The sequence below is a fragment of the Trachypithecus francoisi genome, unplaced genomic scaffold (assembly GCF_009764315.1).
Source record: "Trachypithecus francoisi isolate TF-2019V2 unplaced genomic scaffold, Tfra_2.0 Lachesis_group16, whole genome shotgun sequence".
In the NCBI taxonomy this organism is placed as follows: Eukaryota; Metazoa; Chordata; class Mammalia; order Primates; family Cercopithecidae; genus Trachypithecus; species Trachypithecus francoisi.
The window spans coordinates 76980459-77005589 of NW_022681461.1; the positions used below are offsets into that span (position 1 = coordinate 76980459).

Below are 25131 nucleotides of genomic sequence, written 5' to 3' on the forward strand. Positions count from 1 at the left end.
AGAGCAAGATCCTGTCTCCAAAAAAAATAAATAAATAAAAGTGTTGATTTAAGGCCAGGCACAGTGGCTTAATGCCTGTAATCCCAGCACTTCGGGAGGCCAATTGCTTGAGCCCAGGAGTTTGAGACCAGCCTGGGCAACATAGTGAGATCCCCCCCCCCCACCCCGATCTTTTAAAATAAAAAAGAAAGTGCTGATTAAGGCCTGACATGAAGTGAAAGTAGGTTATGTGACTGGGCAGCAGGCCCATTCTGGAACTTTTCCATCCCACAGTTCACAGTGGTTTGGTTTTATGAGCCCAAGCAGGGCTGCCTGGTATAGAACATGGTCTTTATGCTTTCTAGGCTACTTTAACAATGGGCCTGCTGCTGAAGAGCAGTATAGATGAGAGAGGCAGAGAGAAAAGTTAACTTTAAGTGAATCCCTGTTTTGATGAACTGACAGTTCATCCATTTAAGATCCAACTTTTAAGCATCTGCCATGTCCCAGGCACTAGATTAGGTTCTTTTACATGGGTGTTACTTCATTCTCACAATGTCCTGTGAGGTAGGAGGGAGGGATTTCATATGTGAGAAAACTAATTCAGAGATTGATCTGTTTATGCTGTCAGTAAATGGCGTTCAATAGACCTAGCAGCAGATGAAGTCCTGCTGTTATCAAAACTCTTTGTAGTAACCTTCAGTAAGGATTTTTTAAAAGTTTTCCCGGCCGGGCGCGGTGGCTCAAGCCTGTAATCCCAGGCCGAGACGGGCGGATCACGAGGTCAGGAGATAGAGACCATCCTGGCTAACCTGGTGAAACCCCGTCTCTACTAAAAAATACAAAAAATTAGCCGGGCGAGGTGGCGGGCGCCTGTAGTCCCAGCTACTCGGGAGGCTGAGGCAAGAGAATGGCGTGAACCTGGGAGGCGGAGCTTGCAGTGAGCTGAAATCCGGCCACTGCACTCCAGCCTGGGCGACAGAGCGAGACTCCGTCTCAAAAAAAAAAAAAAAAAAAAAAGTTTTCCCTAATACATTGTGTTTAATTATTTTTAATATAAATGGATTCTAGGCCGGGTGCGGTGGCTCGCACCTGTAATCCCAGCACTTTGGCAAGCCGAGGCAGGTGGATCACCTGAAGTCAGGAGTTTGAGACCAGCCTGGCCAACATGATGAAACCCCGTCTCTACTAAAAATACAAAAACTAGCTGGGTGTGGTGGTGGATGCCATAATCCCAGCCACTCTAGGCAGGAGAATTGCTTGAAGCTGGGAGGCAGAGGTTGTAATGAACCCAGATTGCGCCATTACACTCCAGCCTGGGCGACAGAGCGAGACTCTGTCTCAAAAAAAAGAAAAAAAAGGATTCTAGTTACTAGGAAAAAACAGAAGAATATCAGCATTCTACTCATCTAGAAACCTTATTCATCTCTCTTCTTTCTTTTATTTTATTTTATTTATTTATTTTTTTTTGAGACGGAGTCTTGCTCTGCCGCCCAGGCTGGAGTGCAGTGGCCGGCTCTCATCTCACTGCAAGCTCCGCCTCCCGGGTTCACGCCATTCTCCTGTCTCAGCCTCCCGAGTAGCTGGGACTACAGGCGCCTGCCTCGTCGCCCGGCTAGTGTTTTTGTATTTTTTAGTAGAGACGGGGTTTCACCGTATTAGCCAGGATGGTCTCGATCTCCTGACCTCGTGATCCGCCCGTCTCGGCCTCCCAAAGTGCTGGGATTACAGGCTTGAGCCACCGCGCCCGGCCTCTTTTATTTTTATACCTGTGCAGTTTTCCAGATCCCATCAGTTTTCCTTTTTAGTGTCCTTGGGACCTGTGTTTTTCTTTTTTCTTTTTTTCGTTTTGTATATTGAGATGGAGTTTCACTCTTGTTGCCCAGGCTGGAGTGCAATGGTGTGATCTCGGCTCACTGCAACCTCCACCTCCTGGATTCAAGCAATTCTCTTGCTTCAGCCTCCCGAGTGCTGGGATTACAGGCACCCACCACCATGCCTGGCTAATTTTTGTATTATTTTTAATAGAGACGGGGTTTCACCATGTTGGCCAGGCTGGTCTCGAACTCTAGACCTCAGGTGATCCACCTGCCTTGGCCTCCCAAAGTGCTGGGATTACAGGCATGGGCCACTGCGCCTGGCCTGGACCTATGTTTTTCTTTGTCACTAGTTTATCCTTCCAGTTCAGTTCCTCTTCATGTCATTTGTAGATTTCTTCAGTCTCCTAAAACTCCATGCTGCTTACAAGTGAAAAACTATCATTTATGGGATGAGTAACTCTTTTTCAACAGTTTTGGATAGGTTAGAAGATTGCACTGACTTAGTAAGTGACTTCAGAACACTTAAAAAAAAAAATCAGCCGTTGCACCGGGTTCACATGTTACTCAATTCTTGGCATCTTCCCATGGTAGAGTTATGCAAGGTAAATTTGAAAAAGCTGATGTTGTGCCCTGCTCCACCATTTCTCTCTGTTGGGGGGCATTCTGATCTTTCTCATTCTGTTAATTTAGACTTGGTGGAAAATTTGAAGACCATTTAGTTTTTGCAGTAATAATAGATTTGTTTTTCTCTGTGGTCTCTGATCCCATTGTTTCCATCTTTTTAAAGAAGCATGAGGTGGAGAGAATAGTGGCTGAAAGATTAAAAAAAAAAAAAACAAAAACCTTAAGTTCTAAAGGTGGCTTTGCTAGTAACTAACTTTGTGACCTTGGGCAGACCAGGGCCCTCCTCTGGTACATTCAGTCCCAGTTGTGTAAAGTGAGGGGTTGGCTTGAACAATTTCTAAGATTTCACGGTGTTCTATTTTACAGATCACAAGAGGCTCTTCAGCAGTGGACCTTAGTCAGCCATTCACTACTGACTCACTTTTAAACACATTTCTGGGTTTGTTTCTGCTTGCCTGGCAGCAAGAAACAAGGAGAGGAAAGTTTCTAGTACTTAGTTTTCTCAGTTAAAGACTTTGAATATAAAAGTTGTTGACTCTAAGTTGCCATATGACAAAGAGAATGGTTTTCTCATTAGAATTAAGTGGATAATTGAAGGACCTTAAGCAGTTGCTGCTTGAGGCTATGATTAGGGCTGTGACTCCTTAACTTGGAAGGAGGTTTGTAGTTGTGTTTTTTTGGGGAGGGAGACGGATTTAAGCTCTTGTTGCCCAGGCTGGAGTGCAATGGCACATTCTCGGCTCACTGCAACCTCTGCCTCCCAGGTTCAAGTGATTCTCCTGCCTCAGCCTCCCGAGGAGCTGGGACTACAGGCACCTGCCACCATGTCTGGCTAATTTTTTGTATGTTTAGTAGAGATGGGGTTCCACCATGTTGGCCAGACTGGTCTCAAACTCCTAACCTCAGGTGATTCACCTGCCTCGGCCTCCCAAAGTGCTGGGATTACAGTTGTGAGCCTCTGCGCCCAGCCTGTAGTTTTATTCTCTCTAAAAAAAAGCTTAAGAAACTGTTCTGCAAAAATGTGTAACAGAAGCAACCAAGTTGTTTTTCCAGTTAATGCCCAGATGACAATAAATGAAACAAAGACAGTTGAAAAGGCGGAGTCTCTAGTTAATGTTTTCTACATTTAATATGTTATTTAACTAGAAAAGTATATGTGGATAATTGTGTGAAATGAAAGGAAAATGTGATTGCCTATTAGTTCCCTTTACTTGAAGTGCTAAGTAAATGTTGCCAAATTTTATGCAGTCTTATGTAGTGTCTAGCACATTGGTGCTATAAAAATGACTATGGAATGTGTATTTTGAAAAGGACATGTTGTTTTGGAGAACATAAATTTGGAAAAATATGCCCTCTTATCTGTAACTGTGGCTCATTGATTTAATGCCTGGAATAAATTCACACTTGAATAGGTTTGCTCAGAGGCTAAACATATATAAAGTTGACTTGTTAACCTCATGTTTCTGTGTTAGTGAAGATTTAAGAATTAAAGAACTCTTAAGGGGTCCTAGACTAGAAATTATGTGTGAAACATGAATGTACAAATCCTTATTTTTTTTGTTTTTGTTTTTTTTTTTGTTTTTTGAGACGGAGTCTGGCTCTGTCTCCCAGGCTGGAGTGCAGTGGCCGGATCTCAGCTCACTGCAAGCTCCGCCTCCTAGGTTCACGCCATTCTCCTGCCTCAGCCTCCCGAGTAGCTGGGACTACAGGCGCCCGCCACCTCGCCCGGCTAGTAACAAATCCTTATTTTTGTTATTTTAAAGGATATTTAGTGATTCAAAATGTTGACTCAAGTAAAATGTTTGTTACATTTGAAAAAAACATAAGCAGAATAGAAGTTTATATGATAAAAGTGAATTATCCCTTTTCTTTTTTTTCCTTGCGAGACAGATTCTTGCTCTGTCACTCAGGCTGGAGTGCAGTGGTGCGATCTTGGCTCACTGTAACCTTCACCTCCCTGGTTCAAGCAATTTTCCCGCCGCAGCCTCCCGAGTAGCTGGGATTACAGGTGCCCGCCACCGTGCCTGGCTAATTTTTGTATTTTTAGTAGAGATGGGATTTCACCATGTTGGCCAGACTAGCGTTGAACTCCTGACCTTGTGATCTGCCCATCTCGGTCTCCTAAAGTGCTGGGATTACAGGCGTGAGCCACCGCGCCCGGTCGAATTACCCCTTTTTCCACCACTATTCCCACTATTCAGATGTTACTATTGTTAACTGTTTGATGTAAAGGCTCCTAAATTCATTTCTATGCCCATGTGAACATACAAAGTAGAAGGTTTTGGTTTTTTGTTTTTTAAAACAAAGATGAGATAACATACAGTTCTGTACTTTGCTCTTTCATTTATCATTGTACTGTGGATATCTTTCCTTGTTAGCACTTAGAGATATATGTCTTTTCTTTTCTCTTCTCTTTTTCTTTTTCTTTGAGATGGAGTTTTGTTCTTGCTGTCCAGGCTGGAGTGCAGTGGTGCAATCTCGGCTCACTATACCTCCACCTCCTGGGTTCCAGTGATTCTGCTGCCTCAGCCTCCCGAGTAGCCAGGATTACAGGCCCGTGTCACCACACCTGGCTAATTTTTGTATTTTTAGTAGAGATGGGGTTTCACCACATTGGCCAGGCTGATCTCGAACTCCTGACTTCATGTGTTCTGCCCGCCTTGGCCTCCCAAAGTGCAAGGATTACAGGTGTGAGCCACCACGCCTGGCCACTTCTTTCTTTTTAATACTGCTACAGTATAAATCTTTTTACCCCCGATGCCTTTTAGAAAATGTTTTTAACAGATTTTCTTAGCTCTGAATTTATATTAGAATACTTTGATAAACATTTTTAACCATTGGTAATTGTATAATCATAATGGGCTTAATATAAACTCTAAAGTGTTTTTATAAATGGCCCTTACCTCTTAAACTGATATTACTTCTGCAAATCTTTTCTGAGGAAGCACTTCAAAATACTGGAAAAAAATCCAGAAGCCAAAAGAATTTCCTAAAAGTTAAAAATACTTCTTTTTCTGTTTATAAAGATACTACGTAACCTTAGTAGAAAATTGAGTACCTGTAAAAAAAAATAAGCAAATTACTCCTTGAAATCCAACCATGTAGAGATAATATTTTAAAACATTTTTTTGTTCAGTATGTTTTCACCATTATAAATTTACACACTAATAAATTGACATTGTAGCACTGCATATTGATGTTCATCATACTGTTGAAAGTCTGAGTAATTACTCAGTTTTTGGAAATAGCATTAAATAGTTCCCTATAAAATACTTAAGTTGTTTTCAATTTTTTATATTGTAAACGGCAACAGTGAATATTTTTATATCTGCCTGCACAGTGTGCTTCTGTAAAACACTCCTAAAAGTAGAATTGGGGAGTATATTTTAAAATGGTTATTTTAAACTGGAATGGGGTAATCTGTGAGTTTCAGGTTGATAGATGAAAATACATGCTTCTTGTTAGATCATAAATTTCTCTTAAAAAATCTGAAGTATGCAGTCTCTTATTTTTTCTCTCCCTGCAAATGATATTAATTCCTTATGCATACAGATAAGAAACAAAAACTTTTTGGAGGTACTGTATATATTGTGACCTCCAGTTCAGCTTCTTATTGAGGGTAGTACTTACTTTGTCATCTCTGGTCGACGTTTGCTCAAACACTTTTAGTGATGATTATTCCATTTTTTGATAGCTGCAGTTTGTTGGAAAAACCTATCCTTTTACTGAGTAACATCTGGTCGACGTTTGCTCAAACACTTTTAGTGATGATTATTCCATTTTTTGATAGCTGCAGTTTGTTGGAAAAACCTATCCTTTTACTGAGCTGTGTTATTTCCTAATTCCCACCTATTTCTGCTCTCAGAACCACAGAAAATCAAGTCTTATGCCTCTCCCAGAAGACATTTTAAAAATTATTTGAAGATAGCTACAAAATCTTGATATTTCCTTCTCTTTTCTAAGCGAAACTTTTTCCCCCAGCTACATTTATATATCGTGTTGTGATTTTTATTTCCTTTCCAAGGCTGAATTTTGTTGTGTGGTTTGGTGTGCAAAATTAATTGAAACAATCACTTTCCCTGATATGAGTATTGTACTTTCAGAAATAAGTGCTTCTACTAGTCATACGCTGACTCATACTGAACTGAAAAGTGGTTTAGATGTTCTCTTTCCATTCCATACTTGTACAGTTGAGTTTTGAACCTCAAAGCAGAACTTTGCATTTCTTTTCATATAATTTAATCTTATCTGGATTAGCCCATTGTTCTGGCTTCAGGATATCTTTTTGAATCATGATATGTTATCTCAGTGTTTATTGACAACTCAGTTTTGTATAACTGATTTGCGTAAAATCAGTTTTTTAGATTATTGTGCCTCTGGTCTTTCATCTAAGTGATTGACATAATGTTTAATAGGGTGGGGCTAACTGACGTACCTCTGAAGACTATCCATTTACTGAGGATTTTTTCTTTTTAATTTCAACAAGTTGTAGTTGTCAAAATTGACTATTTTAATTTTCCCTTGTGAAAATCTGAGCAGCTTTTGTTTATCTTTAGTATTCTGGCACCACACTTCTTTCTCCTTATGGTTAGAAAAGTGCACTCTGGAGCCAGATTCCTGGGTTCTAAACCTGCTTCTGTCATTTATTAGCTTTGTGGCCTTGGGCAAGTCACTTCTCTGAAATCTGAGTTTCTTTCATGTGTAAAATGAGGATCATAATAGTACTTATTTTGTGGGGTTATGAGGATCAAATGAGTTAGTATCTATAAAGCATTAGAATAGGGCCTGGCACATAGGACTGTTATATAAGTGTACTATTATTGTACTCAGATTTTTTTCTGTGCTCTACCATCAGATCTCAAATGCTTTGAATTCCCCGGGTTAATTGGTCTGGTCCAGCAAGACTGGACTTTTTGAAGCAGCTGTAGTCTCACTTCCCATGTCCTCATATTTTTGAGTTTCAGAGCTCTTTAATATTTCATCTGATAGTTACTTGAAGAAGATATTTTAATGTCCTTTTTATTATAAAATAATTAGTGCTTATTAAAGGCAATTTGGAAAATACAGAAAAAAGTGAAAGGAAAAACAAAATCTTACCACCCACATACAGCCACTAACTTTTTAGTACATTTTCTTTTCCTCCCACCATATAGTAGATGTAATCACATCATATATATTCTTTGTATTTTACTTCTAACTTAGTATGATATTGGGAGTTTTTAAACTGTATAGTCTTTGTTTTTAAAAAGTGATTTTAATGGTTGCATAACATTTTATTGAGTAAGTCATAATCGTTTCCCAGTTGTTGACCTTTTAGGTAATCACTTTTTCCACTGTTCTGAATCATACTCTGATAAGCTTCTTTATATTTAAAGCTTCTTCAGAATTTATCATTATTTAGTAAGGATAAAGTCTGAAAGTTCAATTCTGAGGTTAGAAGCTATAAACATTTTTAAGATGTGAAGATTATTTTTATTGATAGATTTGACCAAAATAATGTAGGAGATAGTTTTTTTCTGTCTTTTTTAGTAATCCCATCAGTTCTTTTTTCTTCATGCTCTGAATTATATAGCTTGAAGTTTCTTTTTGTCTTAATTTGCTTTTTTTTTTTTTTTTGGCGAGATTCATGTCAAACTTGAAGTTTAGCTTCTTGGTCTTACGTTAATTAACTTCTTTGTGCTCAGATGTGTTCTGGATTATGTATTCCCTGTGTTTTATAAGTGTTCTATTAAAATATGAGTTTCTGTGTAGGCTATGCTGGTTTCTTTTGATGCTTCTTAAGCTCTAGAGTCATTTAACTTTAGTATAGAAAGAACTGAGGAGGGTATCCTGGCTGATTCTTCTGTTCTGAAATCCTGCTGTTTGTTCCTCTAATAATATTTTTTTTCAGGCACACTTCTTCAGCTGGTGCATCATAATTCTGGATTAGGTTCTAATCATCTGTTGCCTAGGTTATTTCAGCAGGATCACACTTCAGCTGGCTGCTTTCTAACTTTTACGGAGTTATTTTCCTAGTAACAAACATATTTTATAAGCTGCAATAGAATCTTAACCTGATTCTTTTTGGAAAGCTTTCCTTTTCTTGTTTTTTTTTTCTTCTTTCCATTTCTTTTCTAAACAGCGATTAACAGAGAAAACTGTAGGAATTCCACAAGATTAGACTCTTAATTTAAATCCATGGTTTATGCTTTGAATATTTTATCTCAAGCATTTTATGTATAAGACAGTTTTTGAGCTATGTATCTTTTGTTAAACAACTATTTAATATCACTACATGAGATTTCAAATGCCTAATGTTTCAAAACTTAGATTCTCTAAACGAGGAGAACCTAGGCACGTTTCTTTGGCACCATCAACCTTTATCTTTTCTGTGCTATGTCCAGAGCCCTCCTGTTGTATAGACACAGATTTTATATAATTCTATGTTCATTTTCATGTGTATAGATTTTACAGCCGTGTCTTTATTTCATTTATTTAAGATCTGGACGTTGGTGGTTGGCTATGTGTTGACTGTTTCATTCAAGTGGAATGCAAGCACTGAACGCTACTTGAGAGCAGTTTCAATTCCTGTCTGGATTATATTGCTTTTTCATTTAGGTGGGTTCCTTCTTTTTTTTTTTTTTTTTAAGTCTGGCCTAAGGTCTGCAGAGGCCGACTGTGTGAATGAAAGTGAATTTTTTGTAGTGTTACATGTTGCATTTAAAATTCTTTAATCTTTAGAAAATGTTATGCTTTAATCTTTCATTAAATTTTAATGAAAATGATGTGCTTTAAAATGTCTTTAATTATGTTCATTTTCCAAAAGGTCCTTTTAAAAGTCAATACATCTTAAAAAGTAGAGCACCCTTGGATTCTCATATCATTTCTGAGTGTCATACTTAAGGGAGGATATAGATAAGCAGTCAACGATAGGAGGTCCTCAGAATCATGTGTGAGAACCAGTTAAAGGAACTAGAGATGTTTACTCTGGATAAGAGGAGGGAACTGGGGGTCTAGGGTAGAAAGGAGATAGAGGTAAGGAGGATATAAGACATGAAAGCCTATTTCTAATATTTGAAGGACTGTCCTGTGAAAGAGTGCTTTAAACAGATCTCTAACCATGAGGGAGAGATGTCAGAGTCATGAGTAGCTTCAGAGAGACAAAACTCTTTTCCACATAAGGATATTTGATGTCAGAGCTGCTCAGAGTAATGGGTTCCCTCTTATGTTAGCTGGGTGGCTGACTGCTCAGATGTTGATTTTTCAGTGTGGTATTTATGGTTGAGACTTTCATCTCCCAAGTTTGAGCCCATGGAAACATTAAGTTCTAATTTAACAACACAATTCAGTAACCCAGAGCAGTGGATAGCCTTAGTTTCTAGAGCTACTACTTATTGTTAAAAATAAAATAAAAAACACTATGTCTCTGTCTTTTTTTGATGTCAAACAAAGCATTATTCTCTAGCTTTGTTGAGTTGGAATGATAGAGGAATTTATCTGCAAGATCCTGTATGTCAGATATGACTCATTTTGAACTCGAGGAAGGCAGAGGAAGGAGGCAGGCATGCAGGGATGTTTATGAGGTTCTAGGTGGACTCAGGGAAATGGTTATGGGTAGATACCTGTTTCTTGGTGACTTGTAAAAATTTTTTTTTTTTTTGACACGGAGTCTCACTCCATCGCCCAGGCTGCAGTGGAGTGGTGTGATCTTGTCTCACTGTAGCCTCCAGCTCCTGAGTTCAAGCAATTCTCCTGCCTCAGCCTCCCAAATAGCTGGGATTACAGGCATGCACCACCACGCCTGGCTAATTTTTTTTTTGTATTTTTAGTAGAGACATGATTTTACCATGCTGGCCAGGCTGGTCTCGAACTCCTGACCTCAAATGAGCCACCTACCTGGGTCCCCCACAAAGTGCTGGGATTACAGGTGTGAGCCACTGCACGTGGCCAACTTGTAAACATTTTTGCATTATACACTGAGGAGGAGACATCGACGCTTTTGCTGTGCTCTTTTGGGCCATTCTCTTTCTTGAGAGAGAAAGTCACACCCAGTGGTATTTTCTTTTCTTTCTTTTTTTTTTTTTTTGAGATGGAATCTCGCTCTGTCGCCCGGGCTGGAGTACAGTGGCCGGATCTCAGCTCACTGCAAGCTCCGCCTCCCGGGTTTACACCATTTTCCTGCCTCAGCCTCCCGAGTAGCTGGGACTACAGGCTCCCACCACCTCACCCGGCTAGTTTTTTAGTATTTTTTAGTAGAGACGGGGTTTCACCGTGTAAGCCAGGATGGTCTCGATCTCCTGACCTCGTGATCCACCCGTCTCAGCCTCCCAAAGTGCTGGAATTACAGGCTTGAGCCACCGCGCCCGGCCCCAGTGGTATTTTCAAGAAACCAAGTCAGACTTTATGACTTTGAGATCTATGCCTAACTCTGGTCATTCTGGGGTGAAGTAGGTGATTTGAGTTCAGGATGGTTTTAGACCCTTGATATGCATTACAATAGACTCTCTTTAAACCCTATTAAAGGTAGGCAGGCATATACCCTATCCATTTGACCAGGGGCCTCTGAGAGCAGGGATAAACTTAATTTTGAGAAACCTTGAAGTTTTATCTATCTAATGGACTTAAAATTTTTTTTTTGCCTGATAAGTAATTCTGTAATTAACATATATACCAGATTGTTCTGTCAAACTACAAAATTCGGTTTTGTAAAAACAAGTACTAGGTTTTTATTTCACTAAAAATGTTAATTCTTAATTTGCAGCATCCCTTGCTGGCTCATGGAGAATTCCAGTATTCTTGGTTATTGTTTTCCTGATGTCTGTGGGCACCCTGTATGAAAAACAGAATGGAAAAGAGTCTTCTGGTAAGAAATAGGGCATTCTATTAATATTACTCTTTGAAGCATTTTGGAGAGTAGCTTTTTAAAAAATGCTATGATGAAGTAACTTTGAATTTATTTAAAAACCTATGATGGTTTCTGAATGGAAAATAAATCGTTTAAAATGTTTTAGGTTGTTAGACCATGCTTTGTTTTGGTATTATAACTTAAAATTAATCATAAGCCATTGTATTTTAATTTATTAAAATATCTTATTTTAATATTTTATTAAATATTAAATTTTAATATTTTATTAAATATTAAATAAAAATATTTTATTTTATTTTTTAGTGACAGGGTCTTGCTGTGTTGCCCAGGCTGGAGTGCAGTGGCACAATGATAGCTCACTGTAACCTTCAACTCCTGGGCTCAGGGGTTTTCCAACCTCAGCCTCCCAAGTAGCAAGGGCTACCGGTGCAGTAACCATTTAAAAATGGCATACAGGCCGGGTGCAGTGGCTCACGTCTGTAATCCCAGCACTTTGGGAGGCTGAGGTGGGCAGATCACGAGGTCAGGAGTTTGAGACCAGCCTGGCCAATATGGGTAAACCCCGTCTCTACTAAAAATACAAAAATTAGCTGGGCATGGTAGTGTGTGCCTGTAGTCCCAGCTACTTGGGAGACTGAGGCAGAAGACTTGCTTGAACCCGGGAGGTGGAGGTTGCAATGAGTCAAGATCGTGCCAGCGCACTCTAGCCTGGCGACAGAGTGAGACTGTCTCAAAAAGAAAAAAGGCATACAATATATCACAATGTTGTGCAACCATGACCTCTGTCTGGTTCCAAGACATTTTCATCACCTCGGAAAGAAACCCTGTACATATATCAGTACTTCATTCCTTTTTATGGCTGAATTATATTCCATGGTAAGAGTACACCACATTTGGTTTATCTGCTCGTCAGTTGATGGAGATTTGAGTTATTTCTACCATTTGGCTATTGTGAATAGTGCCGCTGTGAACGTTTGTGTGCAAGTATTTATTTGAATGCACGTTTTCAGTTCTTTTGAATATTTACCTATGAGTAGAATTACTGGGTCATATGGTAATTCTGTGTTTCATTTTTTAAGGAACTGCCAAACTATTTTCCACAGCAGATGTACCATTCAAATTTCTACCAGCAATGTATCAGGATTCTAATTTCTCTGCATCCTTGTCGACATCTATTATTTTTCACTTTTTGATAATGGCCAGTCTAGTGGGTATGAAGTGGTATCTCATTGTTGTTTTCATTTGCATTTCCCTAATAACTAATGATGTTGAGCATCTTTTCATTTGCTTTTTGGCCATTTGTTTCTCTTCTTTGGAGAAATGTCTATTCAAATTCTTTCCCCTTTAAAAAAAATTAAATTGTTTGCCTTGTTGCTTGTTGTTGCATTTTAAGAGTTCCTTATATAGCTACTAGACCCTTATCAAATATATGATTTGTAAATATTCCATTGGTGGGTTATATTTTTACTCTCTTGATAGTCCGTCTGTTTTGATGCACAGAAATTTTTTTGAAGTCCAATTTATTTTTTCTTTTATTGCTTGTGTTTTTCGTGTCATCTGAAAAACAATCGCCAAATCTAAGGTCGGTGAATACTTACCCTTAAGTTTCCTTTTAAGAATTTTATACTTTTATCTCTTATATGTAGGTCATTGATCCGTTTTGAAATAATTTTTGTACATGAAGTAAGGTAAGGGTCCAACCTCATTCTTTTGCCTGCGTATATTCAGTTCTCTCAGCGCTGTTTGTTGAAGGTGGCCTTGGCACCCTTGTCAGAAATCAATTGACCATATATGTATGGGTTTATTTCTGCCCTTTCTGTTGTGTTTCACTGATCTATATGTCTAGCCTCATGTCAGTTAACACATTCTTTTGATTACTGTAGTTTCGAAATTCGGAAGCATGAATCCTCCAACTTTTTTTTTTTTTGAGGCGGAGTCTCGCTCTGTCTCCCGGACTGGAGTGCAGTGGCCGGATCTCAGCTCACTGCAAGCTCCGCCTCCCGGGTTTACGCCATTCTCCTGCCTCAGCCTCCCGAGTAGCTGGGACTACAGGCGCCCGCCACCTCGCCCAGCTAGTTTTTTTTGTATTTTTAGTAGAGACGGGGTTTCACCATGTTAGCCAGGATGGTCTCGATCTCCTGACCTCGTGATCCACCCGTCTCGGCCTCCCAAAGTGCTGGGATTACAGGCTTGAGCCACCGCGCCCGGCCGAATCCTCCAACTTTATTCTTCATTTTCAAAATTGTTTTGACTATTTTTTGGTCCCTTGCATTTCCCTATTTAAGATCAGGTTTTCTGTTTTTACAGAAAAGCCTGTTGGCATTTTGATAGGGATTGCATTCAATCTAGAGATCACTTGGGAAAGCATTGCCATCTTTACAATATAAAAAAACAAAACCACAAAAACCTTACAATTTATGAGCATGGGATGCATTTCCATTTATTTCGTTACTCTTTAATTTTTCAGCAGTTTTTTTTTTAATTTTAAATTTTATTTTTTGTGGCTACATAGTAGGTGTATATATTTATGGGGTACATGGGATGTTTTGACACAGGCATGTAATGTCTAATAATCACATCAAGTAAAATGGAGTATCCATCTCCTCAAGTAGTTATCCCTTGCTATAAACAATCCAATTATACTCTTTGTTATTTTAAAATATACAGTTAAATTATTGACTACAGTCAATAATTGTTTTGCTATCGAATACTAGGTCTTATTCTTTTTAATTTTTTTTTTTTTTGAGATGGAGTCTCGCTCTGTTGGCCAGGCTGGAGTGTAATGGCATGAACTCAGCTCACTGCAGCCTCTGCCTCCCAGGTTCAAGCGATTCTCCTACCTCAGCCTCAAATTGTGCTATCAAATACTAGGTCTTACTCTTTTTTTTTTTTTTTTTTTTGAGATGGAGTCTCGCTCTGTTGGCTAGGCTGGGGTGCAGTGGCACGATCTCAGCTCTTTTCAGCCTCCACCTCCCGGATTCAAGTGATTCTCCTGCTTCAACCTCCCGAGTAGCTGGTATTACAGGCACCCACCATTATGCCTGACTAATATTTGTATTGTTGTAGAGACAGGGTTTCACCATGTTGGCCAGGCTGGTCTTGAACCCCTGATCTCAGGTGGTTCGCCTGCCTTGGCCTCCCAAAGTGCTGGTATTACAGGCATAAGCCACTGTGCCCTGTCCATTCTTTTTAATTTTTTTGGTACCTATTAATAACCACTTCCAGCTTCCCCTTACCCTCCCATTATGCTTCCCAGCCTCTGGTAACCATCCTTCTGCTCTCTATCTCTGAGTTCAATTGTTTTGAGTTTTAGATCCCACAAATAAGTGAGAACATTAGATGTTTGTCTTTCTGTGCCTAGTTTATTTCACTTAGCTTATACGGCCTCCAGTTCCATCCATGTTGTTGGAAATGACAGGATCTCATTCTGTTTTTTTTGGCTGAATAGTACTCCATTGTGTATAAGTACCACATGTTCTTTATCCATTTATCTGTTGATGGATACTTAGGTTTCTTCCAAATTTTGGCTATTGTGAACAGTGCTGCAATGAACATAGCAGTCGGCGGTGTTTTGAAGTTTTCTTTGTATATGTCTTGCACCTTTAATTTATTCCTTATTCTTTTTGATACTATCATGTGGAATTGTTTTCTTAATTTTCTTTTTGGATGGTTTATTGCTGCTGGGTAGAAATAAAACAGATTTTTTGCTTGTTGATCTTGCATCCTTCAGCTCTGCTCAATTTATTAGCTTCAGTAGTTCTTTGGTATATTCTTTAGGATTTTGCATATATAAGGTCAGTCATCTACAATAGAGATAGTTTGACTTCTTCCTTTCTAATTTGCATGACTGTAATTTATTTTTCTTGCCAGATTGCTCTGGTTGGAATTTCTAGTACAAAGTTGAATAGACCATCTGCTTTTAAAGATTAGTTTTGAGGTACCCTGGCTGTGAGTGACCTATATCTGGAAATAGTTGATTAAAGGTAGAGATCTCTAAGGAGTGGAAAGTGGAGAGGTTGTCAGGATATAGTAGTGGTCCTCAAATCATCAGACCAGACTTCTGGTTACCCAGCCGTGTGGAAGCAGCTGTGACTGGAGAGGTAAATCTGAACACAAAGCTTCTGTAGTTGAGCAATACTTTGCTCCTTGCTTCTTTCTGATGGCTGTAATAAACTCCAAGAGCAGATTACTAGCTGCAGTATGTTTTAAAAAGAATTAATTTCTCAGATAATACGTGTGTTGCAGTAAAGTGAGGAAATACAGAGAAACAAAAGGAAGAAACTAAAAATCACTCAAAAACTCACCGTCTGCAGATTATACCAAAATGTTAACTAATAGTTGTTTTGCCTTCAGACTTTTAAAAACACACAAAAAACTAGATTGCAGTGAACATTTTCTTGTGTAACCCACATTTTAAACTTAATTATGTCATGATCAACTTTCTATGTCAATGAATACACTTATACAGCGTTATTTTTAACGTCTTCATTTTATTCTAATCATGAGGCTGTTTGTGGCACTCTGGTGTGTTTGTACAGGTACCTTGTAAAAGTTTTTAAAAATTAATTTGCTTTTTATTATTTTATTTGATAAATGAGTAATATCTAACAATTGTAAGCCATATTTTTATTTATAAATATATATTTAGAATTTTAAAATACCTGAAGCAAAGTAACCTTAACTACCTATCTCTCTCACAGTGGAAAATAGGGAGGATTTTATTTTATTTTATATTTTGGTGTCTAAGTTTTCTGTGTTCAGCCTGTCTTTCTGGTTATAATCTGTTAGACTCTGTGGTTATATATCTGCCTAGTGGAAGTAAGTTCCTGTTTTGGCAACTGTTGTAGAAAGCTTGGCAGTTTTGACTTGTTTCTCTGGTTAGTTTTATCTCCTGTGTTTTCGTTCACCTAATAGCAAGTGACTCAGACAGCTCTGCTTACCCTTTACCCCTTACCCCAGAATGGTTTCCCCTTTTGACTACTTTTGTCCAGGGCCAAGTAAGTAATTATTATAAAAATATAAGTAATGCAGGTCTAAACCAAAGGTTGCAATTCTGTTTTCTCTACGGTGTAAATTCTAGTCATCTGATGACGGCAGCCTAGAAAACTGTAAGGATAAGACTTCTAAGACCAATTTTTGAGCAAGGGGAAAAAGGATACCATGGTCGATGATGATTACCAGCCGTAAACTTAGAATAGTGATATGCTGATATGCAAGCCAGATTGCTGTTATTTGTATTACAGGCTATGACAAGGAAGGAAATCACAGACACAGAATAAATGTTGAGTACAGATTTGGAAATCTTGGTTTTATTTATTTTCTTTTACTCTCATTTCAACCTGCGTCAAGATAGGTGATTACTGATCTAGAATTCCTTTCTGGACTTCTAGTCTAAATAATCCTCATCATAAAATAAATCTTTTAAATGTTTTTTTTTTTCTAAATTTCTGAGTATTTTTTTCTTGTTGCCCCTGAGAACATTGTTTCTTTTTAAGAATCAGAACTCAAATCATCTGCTGTGTAATGGGACAGCCCTCCTCTTATACTTACAGTCAGTTTCCTGCTGTAGATGTCACTGTAATATAGGTAGGTACGGGAATGCTTTAGTATACTGCCACAACAATGTGTGCATCTGTTCTTTCCTTGTCATTTCCAATGTCCTGTTGTGTCACTTGCTCTTGTTTTCCAGTCACTTGTGTGAGTATCCTTCTGTGTGTCTTCTGAGCTTTGAAGGTTTTGTGCTGTAGAAACTTTCGTGATCTGTGGTTCACTAGACTCACAGAATTAGTCCTGGATTTCATCAGAATTCAAAGCCTGAGTTTGGTTCCTAGACCCAGAATACTCTTCTATTTATTATTCATATTTTTGTCTTTAGAGACTGACACTCGCTCTGTTGCCCAGGCCAGAGTGCAGTGGTGTGATCATAGCTCACTGCAGCTTAAACTCCTGGGCTCAAGCAATGCTCCCACCTCAGCCTCAGAAAACTCTTCTTGTGAATCATTGCTGAGTTAGTTTCAGTGGTTCCTTCTGAACCCAAGGGTCTTACTCAGTGGTTTCCTCTTAGACCTGAGAAGTTCTAACATAGTATTTCCCAAAAGCTTAAGATAATGAGGGAAGAATATTTAAGTGCCTGTCATGAGCCAAGAACTTTTAAGTGCTTTTAAATGTGCTATCTTTTTAAATCCACAAGCAAACAAAACAGAACCCATACAAATAAATCTTTGTAAGATAGATGGTATCTTCATTTACAGATGAAGATACTTCTAGAGATTAACTGACTAGCCTGCAGTCACACAGGTGACTAGTGGAGCTAAGATTTAAACTTAGGTCCTTGGCCAGGCATAATGGCTCATGCTATAATTCCAGTATTTTATGAGGCCAAGGCAGGAGGATTGCTTCACCCCAGGAGTTCAAGACTAGCCTGGCCTTGGCAAGATAGTGAGACCCTGTCTCTACAGAAAATAAATAAATAGGCCGGGCGCGGTGGCTCAAGCCTGTAATCCCAGCACTTTGGGAGGCCGAGACGGGCGAATCACGAGGTCAGGAGTTCGAGACCATCCTGGCTAACACGGTGAAACCCCGTCTCTACTACAAAATACAAAAAGCTAGCCGGGCGAGGTGGCGGGCGCCTGTAGTCCCAGCTACTCGGGAGGCTGAGGCAGGAGAATGTCATAAACCCGGGAGGCGGAGCTTGCAGTGAGCTGAGATCCGGCCACTGCACTCCAGGCCGGGCGACAGAGCGAGACTCCGTCTCAAAAAAAAAAAAAAAAAAAAAAAGAAAAGAAATAAATAAAATAAAAATTAGCTGGGTGTGGTAGTGTGCATCTATAGTCCCAGCTACTGGGAGGGCTGAAGCTGGAGGATTGTTTGAGCCCAGGTCAAGGCTGCAGTGAGTAGTAATCATGCCACTGTATTCCAGCCTGGGCTACAGAGGTGAGACCCTGTCTTAAAAGTAATAATAATGATAATAAATAAACGTAGGTTCTTGACCCTAAGCCCAGTGTTCTTTACCCTCCCCAGGCTCTTTGAGTAAGTGTCAGTCATCCTGAAAAAGTATTGACTACTCATCCTTCTTGCATCAGTTGTAGTTGTCAGCTCCTTCAGTTTTCCATATTGGTTCTGTTGACTTAACACAACTACATGACCTAGCTTCCTTGCCTCCTAGATCCCAGAAACCTTACTTAGTAGAAACCTTATGTCTTAGTCTGTTTTGTGCTGCTGCGACAGAGTAACACAGACTTGGTAACTTGCAATGAACAGAAATTTCTTGGCTCACAGTTCTGGAGGCTGAGAAGTCCAGTGTCAAGGTGCTGGCATCTGGTGAGGGTCTTCTTGCTGTGTCATCATGTGGTACAAGGGCGAGCAAGAGAGGACTGGGGCTGAACTCACCCATTTATAATGACATTAATCCTACCCATGAGGACTGAGCCCTGATGGCCCAATCACCTCTTAAAGGTCCTACCTCTTAATACTTGTGATAATGACAACTAAATGTAACACAAGTTTTGGAGGACAGTAACTCAAACCATGGCACCTGGAATCCACCTTCAGTATGTTCCCTTGGCGTCTGAGGAAAGAGGGACACTAGCATTGTTATCTCCTATAAGCAAGGCTGTGTTAGACTCTTTAAAAATGCTCAATTTTTTTTAAGCAGTCTAGTGAGATTGGTGTTATACTTATTTTACGAATGAAGAAACTTAGGCTCAGAGAGCCATTTTTTCTGAGTATAAAAAATGTCTTCAAAAGTTAGTGAAACAAGCATCAGATATATCTATAATAGCCTAGATACCCGGCCTGAGAAGTACCAGCAAGTACTGCTGAGTGCTGTTCCTCCTGGCATTGGTAATTGTTTGTAAATGACTAGAAATGTCTTTGCAGAGACAAATCCTGATAGTTGCCTTACTCATTTTGGGATAGCATGAGATATGAACAAGTTTGGTTCAGTCAAGCCCAAATTGGAAAAAGGGAGCAAACCAAATGTTTTACTTTTCCTCTCCCACTCCCCAGTTCTGATACTGCAAGTTAAACAGGCCTAGAGAAAAGTCTACTGGTTCATCTGCAGGCCCTTGTGACGTAATACTAGAAACCATTGAGAGGGAGTTGTATTTTCCACATTAGTAATGGAAACAGAAGCCTTCTTCAAAGGGAACTTTGCAGGCTGGGGAGGTTTTATTTGGTATGCAGTGCCTCCTTCCAATAAGCATGTTTGGATGTATTTCTGTTAACTGCTGCTATATCTGTGAAAGAGAATGGAGTGGATCAAGAAGTATCTCCTTATTTAGACTGGATTTAAAGTATATTTACCAATGCTTGTTAAAAAGGTTAGTCTCTTCATCATTGAGTTGTTGTATTAACAGATACTATCTGACCTGAGGTCTCTTTCTTGTGTGCCGGACTCTTTGAGTTTCTGTGCCCTGGTGCTAGGCTGCTAATGTCGGTAGCATGCTTGTTTGGATTTGTGTAGATCCCTGTTATTTGGCTTCTGCTTAATGCTGGCCCTGTCTCTGGGTGGATTGATACCTGAAACCTTGGATGCTCTTTCCTTTTTTTTTTTTTTTTTTTCCAGTCCTTGAGTCCCAAGATTATGTTCCCTTGTTTTTGTGCCTATTTTTAGCTGTGGCTTTTAAATCTAATACCATTCTAATACCACAACTTGGCCAAGAGTCTCAGTCCTGGCATTCTTCTGTTCGGTTTATCATCTCCCTACCTGGACTGTTGTTTTTTGTTTTTTTTTGGACTGTGATTCCAGGCCAATTCCTTGAGGTTTTTGAAGTGCTGAAGGGTATCACTAAGACAGAAGTCATTAAAATACAGATCTGTTGGATAAAAGCAGTTTGCCAAATCTTGTATTCATAATTTTCAAATACTTTGTTGATTTTCTGTATGTGCTACTCCTTTCATGCTTTTTTGAAGTTTGAGGTGCTCGAAAAATTTGCTGAGTCATTTATGTATTAACTAGAAAAATATTACAGCTTCCATTGATGCAGCTAAGCTTTATTGCATATTTACTGCATATTTTAGTGCCATTAGCAAGTTGGAGAGTTATACCTTAAGCCACAGTTTTGAAGATTTAATTGATTGGTTTTAGCTTTTTCTCGAATCTTTTAGTGCCTACTCTATAGATACAAGATACTTTGCTTAGCTCTGTGGGGAGATCTAAAAATATCTACTAAGGGAAAATAGATGGCTATAATATAAAGTAGAAAGGGGAGGAGAGGTACAAAGAAATACTACAGAAGTGTTAGTGTCTTCTACTTCCAGTTTATACTGTCAAAGCCAATAGATTGATATTGATGATGATGATAGCTAACATTTATTGAGTACTTCCTACATACCCAGCATTGTTCTAAACTTTATTTATTTATTTATTTTTCGAGATGGAGTCTTGCTCTGTCGCCCTGGCTGAAGTGCAGTCGTGCCGTCTTGGCTCGCTGAAGCCTCTGCCTCCCGGGTTCAAGTGATTTCCTGCCTCAGGCTCCCAAGTAGCTGGGATTACAGGCACGTGCCACCACACCCAGCTAATTCTTTTGTATTTTTAATAGAGATGGGGTTTCACCATGTTGGCCAGGCAGGTCTGGAACTCTTGGCCTCGGTTGATCTACCTGCCTTAGCCTCCTAAAGTGCTAGAATTACAGGTGTGAGCCACTGTGCCCGGCCAGCATTTTATATGTATTTCACTTCATTCTCACATTAGATACGAATTTATGTAAGCCTCATTTTTACACGTGAGGAGACTGGGACAGCTCGATGTTAACTAACTTGCCTATAGCCATCTAAGTAGTAAGAATAGACGTGGGATTTGAACCTGGGGAGTCTTCTTTCCTCACCTGTGCTTCCAGCCACTGAATCGTGCTGCTTCCTCATAGTAAATATGAGACCTTTCGTGCCCTGTTCCCAGCTTCCCTCTGCATTCTTATGCCACTCTGCTGTTCTCATTCACACTATCTTCCGGCCTTACTGAACTTCCTAGAGTTCTTTGAAGAGGACACTCTGCTTTTGCTTGCCTTTGTGTCTTCACACTTGCTTTTTTGTCTTCCTGAAACACTTTTCTACCCCTGCCCTCTAAGACACCAGTCTCTCAGGAGCTTCCTGTCCGAGATAGAACTGTTCTGTCTTTATCTAGCTCACTTTTGTTAAAATGGATTTAAAGGATGGCATCTTTCAATATTCTTGTCAGACAGCTCCTTTGGAAACCTTTCCCAGACCTCCCCGCGTGGGTTTGATTTCCAAACTGCTCCCTAACAGTTTACGCTTACTTTACATTAGCTCTTAAGTATCAGACTGAATTTGAGACCAGGGTCTTAGTTTCTTATATCGGCATATAGCCTAGTCGCCTATTTGGTGAGTGAATGCTTAGTAGGCATTTAGAAATGTAAGTTAAAATGCACCTGAACTGAAAGTCCATTATTTGAAGAGTTATCCAATGATCTTGTTATTTTGCAAAAACCATCAAGGGACTTAATTTTCTTTTTCTTTTTCTTTTTCTTTTTTTTTTTTTTTTGAGATGGAGTCTTGCTCTGTCGCCCAGGCTGGAGTGCAGTGGCGTGATCTTGGCTTACTGTAACCTCCGCCTCCTGGTTTCGTGCCATTCTCCTGCCTCAGCCTCCTGAGTAGCTGGGACTACAGGCGCCCACCACCACGCCCGGCTAATTTTTTGTATTTTTAGTAGGGGCAGGGTTTCATCATGTTAGCCAGGATGGTCTTGATCTCCTGACCTTGTGATCTGCCCACCTCGACCTCCCAAAATGCTGAGATTACAGGCGTGAGCCACCACGCCCGACCAGGGACTTACTTTTCTTACAGTGTCTCTAGATGAGTGACCAAGAGTGACCACTTAATTAAATTACTTTTGAAGAGGCCAGTTTAGTAATTCAAGATCCTTGACTAGTCTGTAATCTTATGTAAGAGAGAATTCTTAATTTTTAAAATTTTTGACCTGAAGGTCTTTCTTTTTGTTTTTCCTTTTTCTACTGTATTGTCCCAGGCCATGAGGTGTTCCCAAACTTTGCTCTTGAGTGGGGCCTAAGAGATCCCACCGGGTGTACTGCAAAGCTAAGTCTTGCCCCAACTCTGGTGTAGGTCAGTTTGTTTGTGGAACTTTCTTCTTTTTTTTTTTGTGAGACGGAGTCTCACTCTGTCACCCAGGCAGAGTGCCGTGGTGTGATTTTGGCTCACTGGCGTGATCTCAGCTGAATGATATGATCTCAGCTCAGTGATGCGATCTCGGCTCACTACAACCTCTGCCTCCCGGGTTCAAGCGATTCTCCTGCCTCAGCCTCTTGAATAACTGGGATTAGAGTAACTGGGATTACAGGCATGCACCACCATGCCCAGCTAATTTTTGTATTTTTAGTAGAGATGGGGTTTCGGCGTGTTGGCCAGGCTGGTCTCGAACTCCTGACCTCAGGTGATCTGTCCACCTTGGCCTCCCAAAGTGCTGGGATTACAGGCATGAGCCACTGCACCCAGCCTGTTTGTGGAACTTCTTTCTGAAAGTCTAAAAATAACTCTAATATGCCAAGAATCTTCATCCAGTTCTGCTACATGTTCTCTAACCATAGTCTGGAAACCTGGATACCATCATCTCTTTGATTCCCTTTATTGCTTCCTCACCAAGTGTGGTCCACTTTGACTCTTCTCTGTCTCTTTAACGCAGCCGCTTTTCCCCGTCTCTCCTGTTGTGGCTGTAGACTACGCTGGCATCATGTCTTTCCTATAGTACTGCAACAACTTATCTCCCTGTACCCATTATAGGTCCCCTCTAGTCTCTCTTTTTCCAGACAAGCAGGAGTGGTCTTATATCTCAAACAGGTTATTTATTTACAGGGTGGTGAGAGGGGTGAGAGGCAGTTGAGTGTGGTTATAAAAGGTCAACATGAGAGACCTTGTAGTGATGATGCTGTTCTGTATCTTGTGTCAGGGGAAACTGGACAAATGGTGGTATACTGGGATTATTTCTTGCAACTGCATATGAGTATACTTTTATCTCAATAAAATTTCAGTGAAAAAAAGATTACTATCCTGTTTGAAACTCTTCAGTGCTTTCTTCTTCCTCTTAGAATAAAGACTAAAGTCCTTCATATGGTGTTCTGTGATCTGCATCATCTGGCTTACCTCTCCAGCCTTGTCTATTTGATACCAGTTTCTTACTAGCTGTCTGTGTTACAGACACACTGACCTTCTTTCACTGTCTTTAATATGCTAGGTTCTTCTCACAGCTTTCCTTCTGCCCAGGATATTGTTAGGATGTCACAAGATACCCAGGATTTTTTTTTTATAGCAACCATAATTTGTATACACATGTTTATTTGTGTGGTTCTTTAATTAATGTCTTTTACTAGACTCCCTGGGGGCAGGGTCTGTGTCTTTCTCCCCAGCACACAGTACATGTAAGAAATGAAAGACTGTTTTTCTCTGTCAACCCTTGCTGTCTTATTGGCATTTCAGGAGGACCTTGGGTACACAGGCCAGGAGAGTAAGATCCTAATCCAGAAATCTAACTTATGCTTTCCTCTCAGACAATGAGTTTGAATTTCTCTAATATTGAGAGATATGATACCATATCTAAAAATAAACTCTTTCAGGTCACAGGGGCATTTATTAGAGGAGGGACAGGGTATGATTGAGCAAGGTGAGTACTCTTATCCTGATGTCTGAATCTACCAAAGAGCCCCACCTCAGGCTCTGGCTTGCTGCTTTCTGGGAGAGGGCCAGCCTTGGATATTTGGGTGTGTGGAGTTAATTTGGAGCTGAAATGCATTGGCTTTCTGAAGGGTCATGCTCTTTTCATTGGCATGGCAGAATCCTATGTTACCATACTGAGTCTTGGCCTACCAAAAATAATGTCTCAGTTGTATGAGTGTGGGTGTATGATTTGGTGACTAGGAATTGCTAGTGTTCCTAGTTGTGAACAATAGAATCTATTTCAGGGAGTTTAAATAAATAGTAGGAGGTATTGATTAGCGCTTACAATTTTTGCACATGGAATTTCTGGAAAGACCAGACAACTAATCTTGGAATCTGTCACAGGCAGAAGCAGTGCAATCAGGAGAAATGCTCAGTGACACTGAAGGACTGTTTGGGCAGAGGGCCACGGCTGCTGCTGCTGCTCACTGTGAAGTTAGAGATCAGACATCAGAACTTCTCCTAAGTTGCTGCAGAAAAACCATGTGCCTTCCTGACAGACTGTGTTTGACGCGAGAGCTCTGTGGCTTCCAAATTACAGTGTGCCACTTCAGCCTCTCAAGTCTTGCACAGGTGTACCTGCTTGTTAGAAACTGTCACGTATGAGACCTTAGCTACAGGGGAATCCAAGAAATACAATTTTTTAGCTCTCCAGTCTAGTGTGCAAGAAAGTATGCTAGAACCTGATGCTATTCTTCAGTGAGCTATTCTTCCTTGTCTTCTGTAGAAGGTTAAAGGTTGACAGACTTCCTTTGCCAGTGAATGTTTTGCTTGAATTTAGTGCAAATGATTGGCACTACCTATTAGGAATTTAACATGGAAATATATAACATGAAACAAGGTCATGTTGTTCCTTTAGATTTTAAAGTGGTAGATTTTGCCTGTACTGAGTTATGTAATTTATAGATCTATATGGTTTTGCATAATACCCATATATTTGCATACTTATTTGTGGAATGTTTTTATTATGATCACCAAATATGGGCTATCTTGTACTAAGATGAGACCTAGTCATACAACATAGCCTAAGACAGATCAGGGAGCTCACAGACTTGATGTGGTAGTGTTTTTCAATAGAAGTATGCATTAAAATCAACTTGTTAATAAATGTAAGTGTGGGACTCCAAATTTACATGTGTAGTGTCTGCCACATCCACCAGCATGAAGTTCCCAAAGGAG

The 25131-nt window shown here is 39.8% G+C and overlaps 1 protein-coding gene across 4 annotated transcripts in view; it reads left to right on the forward strand.

Moving 5' to 3' along the window:
* Positions 1–25131, forward strand: part of TMEM245 (transmembrane protein 245) — a 105028-nt gene that overhangs the window by 3400 nt on the left and 76497 nt on the right. For all 4 annotated transcript variants that reach the window (XM_033237875.1, XM_033237878.1, XM_033237876.1 and 1 more), the window contains exons 2-3: positions 8903–9020; positions 11164–11265. In XM_033237875.1, the coding sequence (XP_033093766.1) occupies positions 8903–9020; positions 11164–11265 (220 nt within the window). The remainder of the gene's footprint in view (positions 1–8902; positions 9021–11163; positions 11266–25131) is intronic.